At 36.7% G+C, this 14,690-nt stretch overlaps 1 protein-coding gene across 2 annotated transcripts; it reads right to left on the reverse strand.

Moving 5' to 3' along the window:
* On the reverse strand, positions 1,903 to 9,321 carry LOC109837759 (protein BPS1, chloroplastic-like). Of its 2 annotated transcripts, none has more exons than XM_020406107.1 (2): positions 9,194 to 9,321; positions 1,903 to 3,298 (listed from the first exon to the last, which is right to left on the reverse strand). In XM_020406107.1, the coding sequence occupies exon 2, from the start codon at positions 3,277 to 3,279 to the stop codon at positions 2,227 to 2,229; it is 1,053 nt and encodes a 350-aa protein (XP_020261696.1). In that variant the 5' UTR covers positions 3,280 to 3,298; positions 9,194 to 9,321; the 3' UTR covers positions 1,903 to 2,226. The 2 variants fall into 2 exon arrangements, with proteins under 2 accessions (XP_020261696.1, XP_020261697.1); XM_020406108.1 differs by lacking the exon at positions 9,194 to 9,321 and adding an exon at positions 7,604 to 9,151.

Consider the following 14,690-nt stretch of genomic DNA (forward strand, 5'->3'; position numbering starts at 1 on the left):
CTCGGCCATGGCCGAGACACCCCATGGGGGGTGTCTCGGCCATGGCCGAGACACCCCAAGGGTGTCTCGGCCTGGCCGAGACACCTAGGGGTGTCCTCACCCCCTACCTACCCCCCACACTCCTTTTGGCCTATAAATAGACCCCTTGGGTCCTCATTCAAGGGGCTGGAATTCTTTTGTCTTGGAGCAAGGCTAGAGAGAGAGGGGAGGATTTTTTTGGAGAGCTTGGCGAAGCCCTGCTGCAGTGAAGAGTGCCCGTGTGCTTCAACAAGAGGAGGAGAGGTCTTGATCAGAGCCTTCATCACCCGTCCGAGCCTTAGTATTAGCCTTTAGCGTTAATACTAAGAAGAGCTATTACCTCGCTTTAGCCGAGGTATACGCTTATAGCTTCTAGATCTCACGCGGATCGACGAAGTTCTGCTTCTATATCCCTCCGCGGATAGACGAAGCTCTGCCCGATTTTCTCGGAACAGATCTGATTGCCCCGGTGGTCCACGGATATCAACGTCCCCGTCACAGGCCAAAGACCCACGCAAGCAAGAGATGACAAACAGCTCTTGCGTTTGTTTGAAAGGAGTTGCATTTCTTTTGTTTTCATTGTGTACCGGTCTTATAAAAAGACTATCTTTTTATTTCATTGTAACGATCAAAGTTGTAATGAATGCAGCAATGAATACAGCGACTTTTTCCGCAAACATTGCTCACCAGATTTTTCAGTGACATGCTTGTAACTCCTTTTCAGAGAGAAGTCACTTTCAAATTAAAACTTCTAGCGGCCTTTCTTTGGGGAAATAATGAAAGCTTTGAGAGAGAGAGAGAGAGAGAGAGAGAGTGCGCGCGCGCGTGTGTGGAGAAAACTAGCTAGCTTCAAGCAGAGGAAGCGTGCGGAATGCATGTGAACACATGGAATTAGATTTGAGTGATGTTGAAAGCAGGAATATTTCACCAACTTAGCTTAACATTGGGACCAAGTCTCTGAACTGAGTCCCTCATTTTCCTCGTATCATGTGAGTGACTCGAAGTTGCAATTTCATGAGGCTTATTGGTCACTCCTCTTTTAGGCTATTTTATTCTTCTCCTTTGCTGAAAATTAGAAAACTCGTCCTGATCGACCTTCTCAAGGTTTACTTGGAAATTAGCAGGCTATTTTCCAAATAATTGCTTTCAAAATGATATGGCGTTGTTATGAATTAAAACAGGGATTAAGACATTATTAAAAAAAAAAGGGGGTTTAATTTGTTATTCAATTTCAACTATAATCATTCAGAAACTAGCGGACGGGTTGCGTTTAGGAAGATGACCATCTCCATCTATTAACGAAAGATGAGAAATTCACATCAGAAATTAATTGAGATTACAAATTTACAGGGAATTAGAACTCCTCTTGAGTGCAAGTCCTTACTCTCCTTCTTAAATTATTAGTTCAACTTAATATCATTCTCTGCATTTGACCCCTTAAGACCAATTAACTCACTAGTTTCGGAATAATTGAATAATTGTAGGGCGTTAAAAAAATCCAGGCTTCAGGAAAGATTCAGAAACTACTCCACATTATTCCCTACTTGTGACCCCCAAGGGACATGAGCCAGAAAATATGTGTGTTTTCTATGACTGGCTCCTGAGGATATTGATGAAGGCTTTTGCTCCAAATCTATGAAAACTGAAAGTATCAAAAGCAATGCAGGCAACTTAATCATAATAGATGCAACTGGCAGCACATAACATGAAGAGAATAATCCACTTCTCTTAAGCTAGCTCTAGAACATAAAGAAAAATATTCATATGAAGAAAAACAGTATAGTGCTGTAAGAAATTCATTTCAGTTTCAAGATATCAGTAAATTCAAAAAAATTCAAAAGCCCAACAAACATCACAGAGTACATACACTAGCTACAATAGCTGGAATAGAGATGCAAATATATAAATCACAACTGTCTGTGGTAGACTATTATTGCATGCACACAGATACACACAGTAATGTGGATGCAACAAACTACAAATAATGCATATACACCTACTAAAGCAGGAAAAGATGCAAACATGCGATTTACTACAATAATTGCAGTCAATACACTTGACACGCTTAAACATACACGCACAATCGACTGAAAATGGCAAACGATAACAGATGATTAATATCTCCCCATGTCATTTCCTTGAGAAAACTCCCCGGGTCATTTCCTATATCTACTTATCAGAAATACATGCAGTTTCTTGATAATCATGCTATACTCTTGCAACCTCATCACCGCTTTCTTGCATTGTTACGTCATCAGAGACTCTAAGGTTGCTAAGTAAAGCATCACGACCCATCAGAACAATCCGGAAAAAGTCATCCACTTGCTTCGAGAGATCATCTAACCCAAGTGATAGCAACTTTGCTGCCTCGGCCAATTCTGAAACAGAATCATGCCACATTTCTTCTTCCTTCTCATCAACAGTGTTGATCAAAGCACACAGTCTTTTCACACAGTTTTCAACAGCTCCCAGTTCTCTCAACACAGTTGCCTTTTCTCTGGATATGTGGCTAATATTTTCCTTTAAAACATCAGCTTGCAAGTCATTGAAGGCTTCAGCCCACAAGTACTTATTTGGCACAACCAATGTTATCAATGGTTTCGAGCAACCAGAAAGAACCGATGTCAAGACACTGCACACAAATACAGTCACAACCTTAACTCCATATAAGGCCCGCATCAGTACTTTCCCTTTGTCCGAGTTCTTGATTTTTGATGAATAGACAGTTCCAGCAAGACCCTGTAAGATTGAAAAACAATCTTCTAGCTTGGGGCTTCTTGACTCAATCTGCTGCATCCATTCAGAAAGAGTGGTCTCAGTCTTCTTGACCTGCTGGGAAGAATCCCTTGATGAGTTTAAAGCATGCAAGAGATATTGTAGCAACACCTGGCCTTGATCCAATCGGGAGAGCTCCGAGCTAAATGCAGTGCAAATATCAAGCAATTTTATACTGCTGTCCAAGTATATGTCTATCCACTTCTCTTGCCAGTGTGAAACAGGGAGCTCAAGATCAGTAATCAAACTTTTTATGTTATTATGGGTCTCAGACAAAAAGCTCATTGCATGCCTCAACCATGATAAGCTACAAATATCTGAGATATCTTTAGGCTTGAGTTTCCTCAAACTTTCAGCCAATGTCTGCTCGAAAGAAGTACGTAGCGCAACAAGCTCTGGGGACAGGTAGGATCTCTTAGGGAAGATCATCCGAAAAGGATTTCCAAAAGGTAAAAAGGTTCGATGCCCATCATGTGGCTGACTCATTTTGACTCAGATTCAGGCCCTGAAACAATTAAAAAATAACTTCTCTTAAAAATAATACAAAACTGTAAGTTAGTATTTAAAGACAGTCAGGACGCAACAATTCGGTGTCTCTCTTCAAAATAAGTTAAGAGAAGACAAAAAGTCTAGTTCCTCAAGGTTTTTCATTTGGATTACTCAAGTACAAATAGAAGAAAAGAAGTCCAGTTACAGTCCACATCCCACCGGCAACAGGATAATGCTAATTTATATTGAAGATATTAACGCAAAAGTATCGTCCAGAAGGTAACAATAGAAACAGATAATGGAAATAACTTTGTGGTTCTACTGTAATAACAAGGTCAGAAGAGTAAACAAAAATAAACATTAGCAAATAATTATCACTGCTCAAAGGTAGTAATAAAAAAAATTGCAAGTTAAGTGATGGAACTTGCTAGTTAAAACATAAAGATATGGCAATAAGTTTTATAAACATGATGAGAAAGAACTATGTAAGAGATTCGGTAAGTGACTAAATATGGATTCAAGAAATAATGAGTTCTACCAACTTTAAAAACACCAAAAATAAACTGAAGACGAGGTCATTGGTTGATAGAGCAGCTTATTTTCTCTTATTCTACATCTCGTCTGGATGAGATTATGACCACTAGTATATTCCAGTCTGCTTGAGTCTTGTGTACTTAAGAAAGTACACTTCAAATACCTTCTGATGGTTAAATAAACTACCATAATTATTTTAATTGCTGCTGACTATCAATGTTGAGCAAGTTACATCTTGCACTTCACTGATACCAAATGTGCTTTCCACAGGTTTATGTGCCAACTTATGTCCTCGTGTGTGTAGGACAAAGATAGCATTCACTGTATGGAAATCAAAGAACAAGAAACTTATTAAAACAAAAGAATCGGAGGGAAAGTGTTTATTCTTAAGTAAAAAGTTCACTCTCAAAATCATTGACTCTCCTTACGATTCTCCTGCAGAGAGGACCCTTCTCTCTACAGGTTGAAGTTATAGAAATAATCAATGAGTTGACGAATACAAGTATGTTTAACCCACTTCTCTAACAAAACTAAAGTAACTTTTAAGTAACTTTAGAAATGTAGATCACTGGATAATCAAATTAAGTCTTTTAACAGCCATTTGGTGCTTGGAGGGTGCAAGTGTCCCATTACCAGCGTGCTGTTGAAGTGCAAAGTGCCTCCATTTGTCAAGATTCATATTCGTGGTAGTTAAGGATAGGTTTTTCAACAAGTATACAGTGTTATCAATGCGCAAGGCACAATGTGGGGCGCAAAGTCTCTTTATGCGTACATGCGCGAGGCGCGCCCGAGTGAAGCAAGGCGCACACAACACACATAATTTTCAAGATAGTTATCAAGCACAAAAGAGCATGTTTATATATTTTCACATAATATGTCAAGATAAACTAAATTCTGTTTATTTTCACATAATTAAGTCTATGTGCCGACAGAACCCAAGGAAGTTTAGAAATAAAAGAAGCAGAAGAAAATTTCAGAATATAACTTCCTTGGGTTCTGTCGGCACATAGACTTAATTCTTCTGTGAATTTCTGGAAAGAACCCTTTCAAAGATAAATGAAGGTGGACATGATGTGGCTGACGAAGCTTAATGGAAAATAAATTATTAGCTCGTCCTACGCATTGCCAGGCCTCCTTCTGGGTCCTCTTTTCAGTCGAGCTATTTCAATATCTTAATGAAACACGAAGTGTCGGGGTTTCTTTTGAGGCTTTGCCTCGTTATCTATCCCTCAAAATTTTGGAAACAGTAACTTGTTTGCTCTTTTAAGTCGATTCCAGTTTTGATTTTATGCTTCAGCATTTATTTCGCTCCTCCAAATTGCACAAAAAAATACTATCTCAATAGTATGCATACTTAAAGGAATGGAAAATGTAAGAGGCAAGGACATGGAAATGCCAGTACAAACAACTCACTGACACAACAATTCTCAAATAGGACCTATGAAATAATACAATGATATGGAACAAAGTGTAGTTACTAACCCATGCCTGACATTAAGCTAAACAATAGAAGCATCCAGCTAAACTCGGAGTCACAGATAAGTTTTAACTTATTCCGAAGCAAATGAAAAGATATTTGATTTATTTCTCAATGAGTAAAAACCGCAACCTACACTAAAACTTTCGATGCTTTTGATATCGAATGTTTTACTTACAAATGCAGATGGGTATGAAATCTAAACATAAATAAGTATAAACTATCGTAGTATAGATTATGGCACATAAAACTAGCAAAAAACTTAGAGAGTAAAATATCTTGTATTAAACTTTAAATAAAGTCGATGTGAACTTAACAAAAACTACCTCCCTAATTATTTGCGAGAGGTTTTACAGATGACAAAGATGGTGTCCTAAAGACATGGAATCTATCATCCTTTGTCTTAGTCTGTTAGATGCCTATACTATGATATATGTCATCATCATAATCTCCTTAACATGGATTTGAAAGTCAACTCCTTTTGTTTTGATTGCAAATAAGATTTGCATCTCAAAGTGTTCTTCTGCTATACCCAAAAAACCTTCTTCTGCTTTTTAAGGATCAATTTAACATGTACTTCATATTATATACTACATTGTTCACTTATTAATAATGAGTCATCTCAATCAGTAATCAATGGTTGCCGCATTGCTCTTTGAGATGTTTTGAACAAAATAAAGGACATCCACTAGAATAAATGTTGTAGATTCTCCAATTTTAAGTTGCAAATGATGCTCCAAACAATAGTAGCTTCTTCCTATATGTCTACTGTATTGTATTGAAAGCTTTTATCCTGTTTATTAGCCAATCACCAGGCTTCATGTACAATCTTGATAAATCGATGCTTGTTCCATTAGGTGGAACATAAATAAGCAACGTGAATAATTTACATCGGTAAGTTGATTCTGTTCATAGAATTTTTACTATTACTAGCAAACAAAGAGGAGAAATGCATACTGGGGAAAGTAAAGGAGATTATTCATTTGATCATCCCACAGAAAGAATTATTGTCTCTTGAACCTTTTCTAAAGAAGTCTGAAAGGACTCTGTCTAAGTTTGTATTAAAGTATCAACTTTAGCTTCAAATCTAAGATGTTTTCAGTTTTAACTTCACATGATGCTTTCCTTTTGTATTTTGTTATATGTTTTGCTTGTCATAATTTATATTACAACATATCTTACAACTCTTGGAATTCATGTTCACTTTTTTTTTCTTTTTAGATTTTAAGAAGTTAAGAAAAGATATTGGGTTCTATTGCCTTGCATAAGGCTAAAGAGGTGTTGAGTTTTATTGTCTTCTACAAAAGTTAAAGAGATGTTTGAGTTTTTACATGTTTAAATTGTTTTTTAAATGTACAGTTTTGTTTTCTTCCATAAAGTTAAAGAGATTTTACATGTTTGAATTGTTTTGTAAATGCAACATCCAACAGAATGCATTATGGTGACTCAAATACCATATTGAAATCACCAAAACCCTAAGATTATCACGGGAACTGGGAGTTTATTGTTTTATACTCTAATGATATCAGTACTCTCGTGCTAGGTAGGGCACAAAAGAGAAGGAGCGAGAGGAAGAAAGAGAGACTGGATTATAGACTATAGACAATTAACATTCATAGCTTCATACCTCATGAATTGTGAAAGAACATGGGAGTCGTTAAAGGGACAACACATTAACCAAAAAAACAAAAGTTCTTTCACTAAGGAATGGTGTTTCATCAAAGCGTGTTTCATCGTAAAAATAATATATTATATTAGAATTCAGGCAGGTTCATACTTCAGAGATCTCGTGATCAACGAAATACAAAGGGAAAGGCTTATGCTCTCATGGAAGAAATTCTCAAAATAGACACATTCCAAAATTTAATTCTAAAAATCGACCCAATCAACTTTTATTTACTAAAACCGACTTAGTTTCTGGCCACGTCAACATCGTGGTCAGAAACTGTTGACGTGGCCAGAAACTGGATCAGTTTAAAAAAAATCGAACTTCTAAATTAGTCGGGGTTAGCAACCCCGACTTATTAGAAGCTTTTCCAATACGAGCGGATTTAGCTCAGCCAAACCCCCGACCAAAGTGATCGGGGTTGGGAACCCCGACCATTTGGTCGAGGTTCCCAAACCCGTTCATTTGGCTTCTCCTTCTGTAATTCTGTGTGAGCTAAAGAAAGATTCTTCTTCAAGTCGCTCAGGCACTCTACCAGAAACTTGGCTCTTAAAGCTATCAAGAAAAGAAAGGCTAGCATGCTTTTTTGAAGGGAGGGTGTTTTCTGCACAAAAAAAGAGCTCAAAGTGGTAGCTAGCTAGTACCTCCTGTCTTGGGGAAGCTGAAGTAATGAGTGGTGCCGAAGAAGCAGCGAGGATCGGCGCAGTAGACCGAGAGCAGTGCAGAGGAGCAAGACCAGGCTCTCACCAAAGCCTCGTTGTCGAGAATCCTGAGGTCGTTTTTGAACCACACGATAGCCACACCGCCGCCTCTTCTCGCCGGCTGCGATGATGAGGAGGAAGAGGAGTACTTGAGGAAGGCGCTGTCAGTAGCGAAGGCGATCTCCTCGGGGCTTAGGCCTAGGACAACCGACTATAGTGGTGGGGCCCTCCAGTGTTGTTGGGAGCTCATGATGGTGATGGCTGCTACCAGGCGACGACGACGGAGATTGACCGGGGTTGGCAATCTACATGGTTGCTAAATAAACGGGGTTGGCAACCCAACCATTTTGGTCGAGTTCCCAACCCCGATCACTTTTGCTTGGGGTTTGCCTACACTCAATCCACTCGTAATGGAAAAGCTTGACAACCCCGACTAATTAGAAGTTCAATTTTTTAACCCGACCCAGTTTTTTGCCATGATGCTGACGTGGCCAGAAACTGAGTCAGTTTCAGTAAATAAAAGTTGATTTGGTCGATTTTTAGAATTAAATTTTGAAATAGGTCTGTTATGAAAATTTCTTCTGCTCTCATGTAATCCATCTTTTGGTGATTATCTCTCTGAAACCTCTCATGGATAGAGACAAGTACTGATCAAAGCACATCTATCGTTATATCTTCCATGTTTATGCTACAATACTGCAGACACTTGTTACCTGAAGAAAAGGTTAAAAGTCATCCTTATACAGCCCTCAAAACCCTCAGCGGTGTTCTAAACGTAGATAAAATCCAAAAGTTGCAGTAAGATTTGTAGTCTTTCCTCCTTGAAGAAGCAACTCGTTATCTCCCTCAACGGTAAGTCCACAGATGAGTCTAGATTCATAGTAATCCTTTATCAAATAATTATTCTCGTCATGAAATAATTAAACTAGGTCAGTTTACTTATGATCCGGCACTAAAAGAAAGTGTATAACGAATTATTAGATCATATAGACTCTGCTTAGCAAAACAAAAAAAAAATCTTTTTAATAAAAATTTAATTAATAAAAATTTATTTAAAAAACCATTGCTTATTTATCAGTTTAACAGCCATCTTGGGAGATTTTTCGTTGTGATATAATTTTGTTATTAGTTTGTGGACTTCTTGATCCAATTAATTTCTTAATTATGAACCATGACAAAAGGAGGAATTAAAGAAAAACAAAATTTTCTTGCTAACGGAGTAGCTTTGAGGTTTTGAACGTATTGTAGATATACTATAAGGCAGCAGAACACAGAAAATTCAAGAAAATGAATTTCTACCAAACAATACCAAACAAAAACCCAAATAATTGGGCGAGTTGAAGAAACTGCAGAGCATGATTCAACCGCCACACAAGCTATAACATTCCAGCAAACTTGATTGAATAATTGATGATGAAGACAAAATTCAAGAAGCAAAAATGGAGAAAAAAATCATTTAGAATAAAAATTAGAAACCCTAAAGAAAGATCCACACTAAAATAAAAGGGAGCAGGGCAGAGAAAATTTTGGTACCTTGGATTGATATCGAATTTTATTGCTGAGAGAGATGAGGAGAAAGGATTTTTTTTTTTTTTTTTGCCCCTTCTTTAGTTTCCTCTGTGTATATAAATATTTATTTATTCTATTTTGGGCATAAAATTTCCCTTTTTTTAACCCCCGGCAGCTGGATTTAAATGGCTGGATGCAATTTGCCATCGCATGGAGGGGCCCAAGAGTCCGAGACTTTGGATACGCTTGGGAACCTTTGTCCTTTCGTTTTATTATTATTTTATTTACTGAGCAACCCTTCCGTTTGGCCTTTGGCTAATCAGTGTTCGTTCGCATGGGAACCTCAGATGAGGGGGATTGTTTCGAGTGGGAAAGAATGGAAATATCATTTCTGAGACCAATATACTCTAAAAAAGTTTTAACATTTTTTAAAACGGAAAAATGTTTGTATTTTCCCTCACGTGGATAAGCCCCAAAAAACAACGTTTAATATTTCCAAACCCCTCCACATCAGCGGTATACAAAAGAGCAATTGTATTTTAAAAAAACCCGAGTTTGCCCTTCTCCTTCGTCCCCAAACGCTTCGTCCCCAAACGCTATATCAAATCACGTCCCATTAAATGCAAATTGTTATAAGAAATTAAGGGGAATTTTCCCTTTTTTTTCCTCTATAATGAGCAATAACTATTTAGTTCTACACTACTCTTTCCTCAGACGAAAATTCTCTCCATTACTCTCTATATCACTCCTCTTTGTTCTAAATTAGATCCATTACTCTTACCTCCACTTCATAATGGCTGAAAAGGACATCATCTGCATTGTTGCTTTGGGGGATAGAGCAGTATTCATGAAGATTAACTCTTCAACCACCATTCTAGATCTAAAATTTGATGTGTCAGAGAGGTTAGATCTTCCATAAGATTCATTAAGTTTGTCATACAAGGATGAAACAAATGGAAGCTTCAAATTCTCCATTGAGAACGAAGATGATCTGTCATCTATGGTGGAGCATTACCATAACAGAGGATTAAAGGAGGTTCACACGCAAGCTTTCAAAGAAACAGAGGATTCTTCAAAAGTCCACAACAAGCAAGTTCGACAAGACATGTAGGGGCAAGGATTTTTTTTATGTTAAGACCAATATTGACGACGTTAATTGTAAAATCAATTAATGTTAGTTCATGCTAGTTCCATGTTTAGTTTAATTGGATTTTAGCTCTAATTTGAGCGTATGTTAGCTCTAATCGATTTTATGTCAGTTCTAACCGCTGTGAATTCTAGTTACAGCTCTATGCGAGGTCAATTTTGTTAGTTCCAAATGATATCTTGTTAGTTCTAACCTATTTCTTGTTAATTCTATTTCCACTTTCATTTTAGGTCAAGTATGTTAGTTCTAATCAATTCCATGCTAGTTCTAAACATTCTATTGTTAGTTCTAATCGATTTATTGTTAGTTCTTGTTCTACGTGAATGTATTAAATAAGTATGTTAGTTCTAATAGATTTATTGTTAGCTATAATCTATTAATTGTTAGTTCCAATAGACTTATTGTTAGTTCTAAGCGATTTACTATTAGTTCTAGTTTAAATTTTGTGTTAGGTCTAATATGTTAGTTCTAAACGATTTCATGTTAGTTCTAATTAAAATCTTGTTAGTTCAATTGGATTCCATGCCAGTTCTAACACAAACAGTTGTTGTTTTTGTATTTTTCTTATTTGTGTTATTTGTTGATGTTTCTATTGTTTAGTTTATGATTATTTGTTTATGTTCTTTAGTTATTTGTTGATGTTTCTATTGTTTAGTTTATGATTATTTGTTTATGTTCTTTATATTTGCAGCGCTTCCAGCAGTATGAACTCAAAAAGTATATAGTTTATGATTATTTGTTTATGTTCTTTATATTTGCAGCGCTTCCAGCAGTATGAACTCAAAAAGTATATAGTGTGGCTCACCGTTGTCGACGCCCACATGTGTTTCAGATAGGATTCCCAATAATAATACTTCCGAAGATAATGTTCTGATGATTGATGACATGATTAGCAGATCAGAGAGGATTTCTGCTTGGTGACACACTGCTTTAACCGGTGAGGGAAAACGGTTTGAGAGTGCGAAGGAATTAAGATTGGATTTGCTATACTATTCCATGGCCAAAAAATTCGAGTACTTATTTGTCAAGAATGAACCGAAGCGTATTCGAGTCGTTTGTCGGTTCAAGGAAGCCTAAAATTACCCGTGGATGTTATTTGTCTCTCCAACACAAAATGAGAACAGACTTGAAATCAAAACCTTCATGGATAACCACATTTTGTGGGCAGCATGGCAATAATGCAGGTTAATCTAGGGCCTCTCGACAATTCATTGCGACCCAAGTACTACCGACGTTAAAGGTCCGATCGGATTTACAACCTATTGACGTACAAAAGGAGTTTCTAAGTTCATATGGACTTAGGGTCGATTATAGTAAGATTTGATGAGGTAAAGAAAGAGCACAAGAGCAACTATATGGTGATGCTCATGAGTCCTACGATCAATTACGATGGTAAAAGAAGATAATATCTACAATATACACACTAATTTCATTTATGTTACACTGTATATATTAATTTGAAAAATGTTGATCCTAACACCTAATCTTCAATGGTCTAGGTATGTAGAAGAGGTTAATAAGACAAACTCAGGTAGCTACATTCATGTTGAACAACATGAGGGGAGGTTTTCAAAGCTATTCATCTACTATGCCGCCTGCATAAATGATTTTTTGAACAGTTATAGACCACTTATATTTTTGGATAGTACCTTTCTGAAAGATCGATTCAACGGTATACTCCTCAGCGCCATGAGATATGATGGAAATCAGGGGATATTTCCATTAGCCTATTGCATATGCGATCAGGAAAATACCGTCAAATGGAATTGGTTCTTACAAGGTTAGTTCTAACATGGGTCATGTTAGTTCTATTACAGTTCATGCTAGTCCAATTCCGATTAGGGTCTTATGCTAATCTAATTCTGATTTTATGCCAATTAAATTATATTGATTAATTTGTTCTTGCAAGAGATATATGAGATAGATATGAACAAGAATGTAAAAAATAATTACAAATTAAATATACGCCAAGCAAACTCAAACACACGATATGTTCACGGAGTTCGGTCAACCACTTGACCTACGTCTCCGCTCCTCACCTCGAGGAGATCTCCACTATCGACACATCCAGTTTGGAAGCTGGAACTTCTCTACACACTCAGTTTTCTAGTTAACCGACAACTCTACAAAATACTCACAATGTACATATACAAACTACAACCTCAAGTGTCGGTCCTCACGTATCGCCTCCCTCAAGTGCTCAGGATTACTACCTCTCACTAGACTTTACAACCGATGTCACTCCTCTCGGTATCGATTACATCCTCACCACACACTCCTCTCGGTGTAAATGTGTATACAAAGTGAATCTCATAATAAAGCTCACAAATGCAATAGTTCATTCTCTACAATTGATGAGAATACAATTAAGCTCACTCTCGCCCGATTATACACCAATACCCAATATATTGTATGAAGATATTATAAGCTCAACAAAGGTGTGTATGATAAAAGCGAATAATAAATTTACAACTCAATTAATATAGCTAAGATATGAATGTGAATAATGAATCAAAATTTACAACTCAATTAATATAGCTAAGATATGAATGTGAATAATGAATCAATAAGCTATATAAAAAAATGAGTTTAGAAAACTTCTCAATAAACAAGAAGGACTGTGTGAATAATGAATCAATAAGCTATATAAAAAAATGAGTTTAGAAAACTTCTCAATAAACAAGAAGGACTGTAAAATGATGATAAGGATGATATCCTCAATTGGAATTGAATGTCTCTTCTTGTTGTAAAAACTCCTCTTTTGAAACAAACCACAAACAAGCTTAAAACACTTGTTAAACTCTTTATAAAACTCAATTTAAACAAAATTCTTGGTTCTTAGAATGATAGAGGCAATGAGGTATTTATACCCACTCAAGACATCAGCCAAAACCTCATTGAAAAGACCAAAATACTCTCATAACATCAGGTCAAAAACTAGCCATTATAACTCAACGGTCAGTGAAACATTGGCGGTCGACCGTGAAACAGTGAAAACAAGCAAACAGAACAGGAAAGCAGGCGGTCGACCGTAGCGGTCGACCGCGAGAAAGCTGATGCTCTCTGGACTTTCTACGATCGACCGTCACGGTCGACTGTAAGTATTTCAGAGGCCAATCTTGGTCTCTGGACTGCAGGCAGTCGACCGCCACGGTCGACCGCAAACTAACACAGATATTATTCAGGTTTTGAACCTGTTTTGCTGACTGTTGAAAATATGTTAAAATAGCAAATGATATCCAAAAATAACAAAACTTTGGGGAAAGCTTAAAAACATGTAAGTGAACATGTTTTAAAAAAGAAATTTTGGAAATATAATTTTTGTTCGTGGAAAATCACTATTTTTGAAAAGTGTTCATAAAACATGTTTTTCATGAAAACAAAAATTGAACTATGACTTATGAAATTGTGTTTACATTTCATGAATACTTTATATATGTATTATGAAGCATGAAAGAGATGTAAACATGAAACAAAAAACTATTGTTACAATGTTTTGATAAAAATCATTTATAGGAGAAAAATCAAACATGTGTTGTGTTTACATATTGAGCTTAAAACATAATCATACAATATATGTAAATAGGAGAAAAATCAAACATGTGTTGTGTTTACATATTGAGCTTAAAACATAATCATACAATATATGTAAACAAACCTACTCTTATTACATATTGAGCTTAAAACATAATCATACAATATATGTAAACAAACCTACTCTTATACTTAGGTGATTGCACACACAAGAACTTGAATTTTAACTCTTGATGTAAATATTTTTTTCACCATGTGTTGATGTCCTGTAAAGTAAAACAAACCACACCCACTAGAAAACGAATTAGCTATAAATTATTTGGCAAATCATCATCAAAACCAAAGGGCTAACACTAACAAGAGGTAGACTAGAACTGGCTGTATATAAGCTAGAACTACCGTTGGATGGGTTAGAACTAACGTAGCAACTAGGGCGAATAGTTGTGAAGGGGAAAACACGGGCTGGAGGTAGAGCTGATAAGGGGTGGGCTAGAACTGACTTATACATACTCTTAAATATCAAGCCTTCCATCTCCTCAAAAAACCCTAGGATTTCATAGGAGATTTTTCTTGTCTCTACAAGTCGACCCACCTTTTTAAGGGTTTTTTTTTGTGATGTTTTTGTCTAATGAGTTCATAAATTGTCTCGTGTTTCAATCCAACCCAACTTTTTCTAGGCTCCCTTGTGAGGTCTCTACACAAGGACTTTTTGGGGGGCTTTTGGCAACCTTCTACAGGGGAAAGGATTGTGCAATGGATGAATAAGTGTTGAATATGTGGCAAAACTTTTCATTGGTGGTGGAGGAGGAGGAGGAGGAAGAAGGGGTTAGTCTTGATCAA

This window comes from Asparagus officinalis, chromosome 4, assembly GCF_001876935.1.
Source record: "Asparagus officinalis chromosome 4, Aspof.V1, whole genome shotgun sequence".
Lineage (NCBI taxonomy): Eukaryota > Viridiplantae > Streptophyta > Magnoliopsida > Asparagales > Asparagaceae > Asparagus > Asparagus officinalis.

Bases quoted from the DNA above. Each gene is read 5' to 3' on its own strand.
- LOC109837759 (XM_020406107.1), bottom strand. From the start codon at position 3,279: ATGAGTCAGCCACATGATGGGCATCGAACCTTTTTACCTTTTGGAAAT.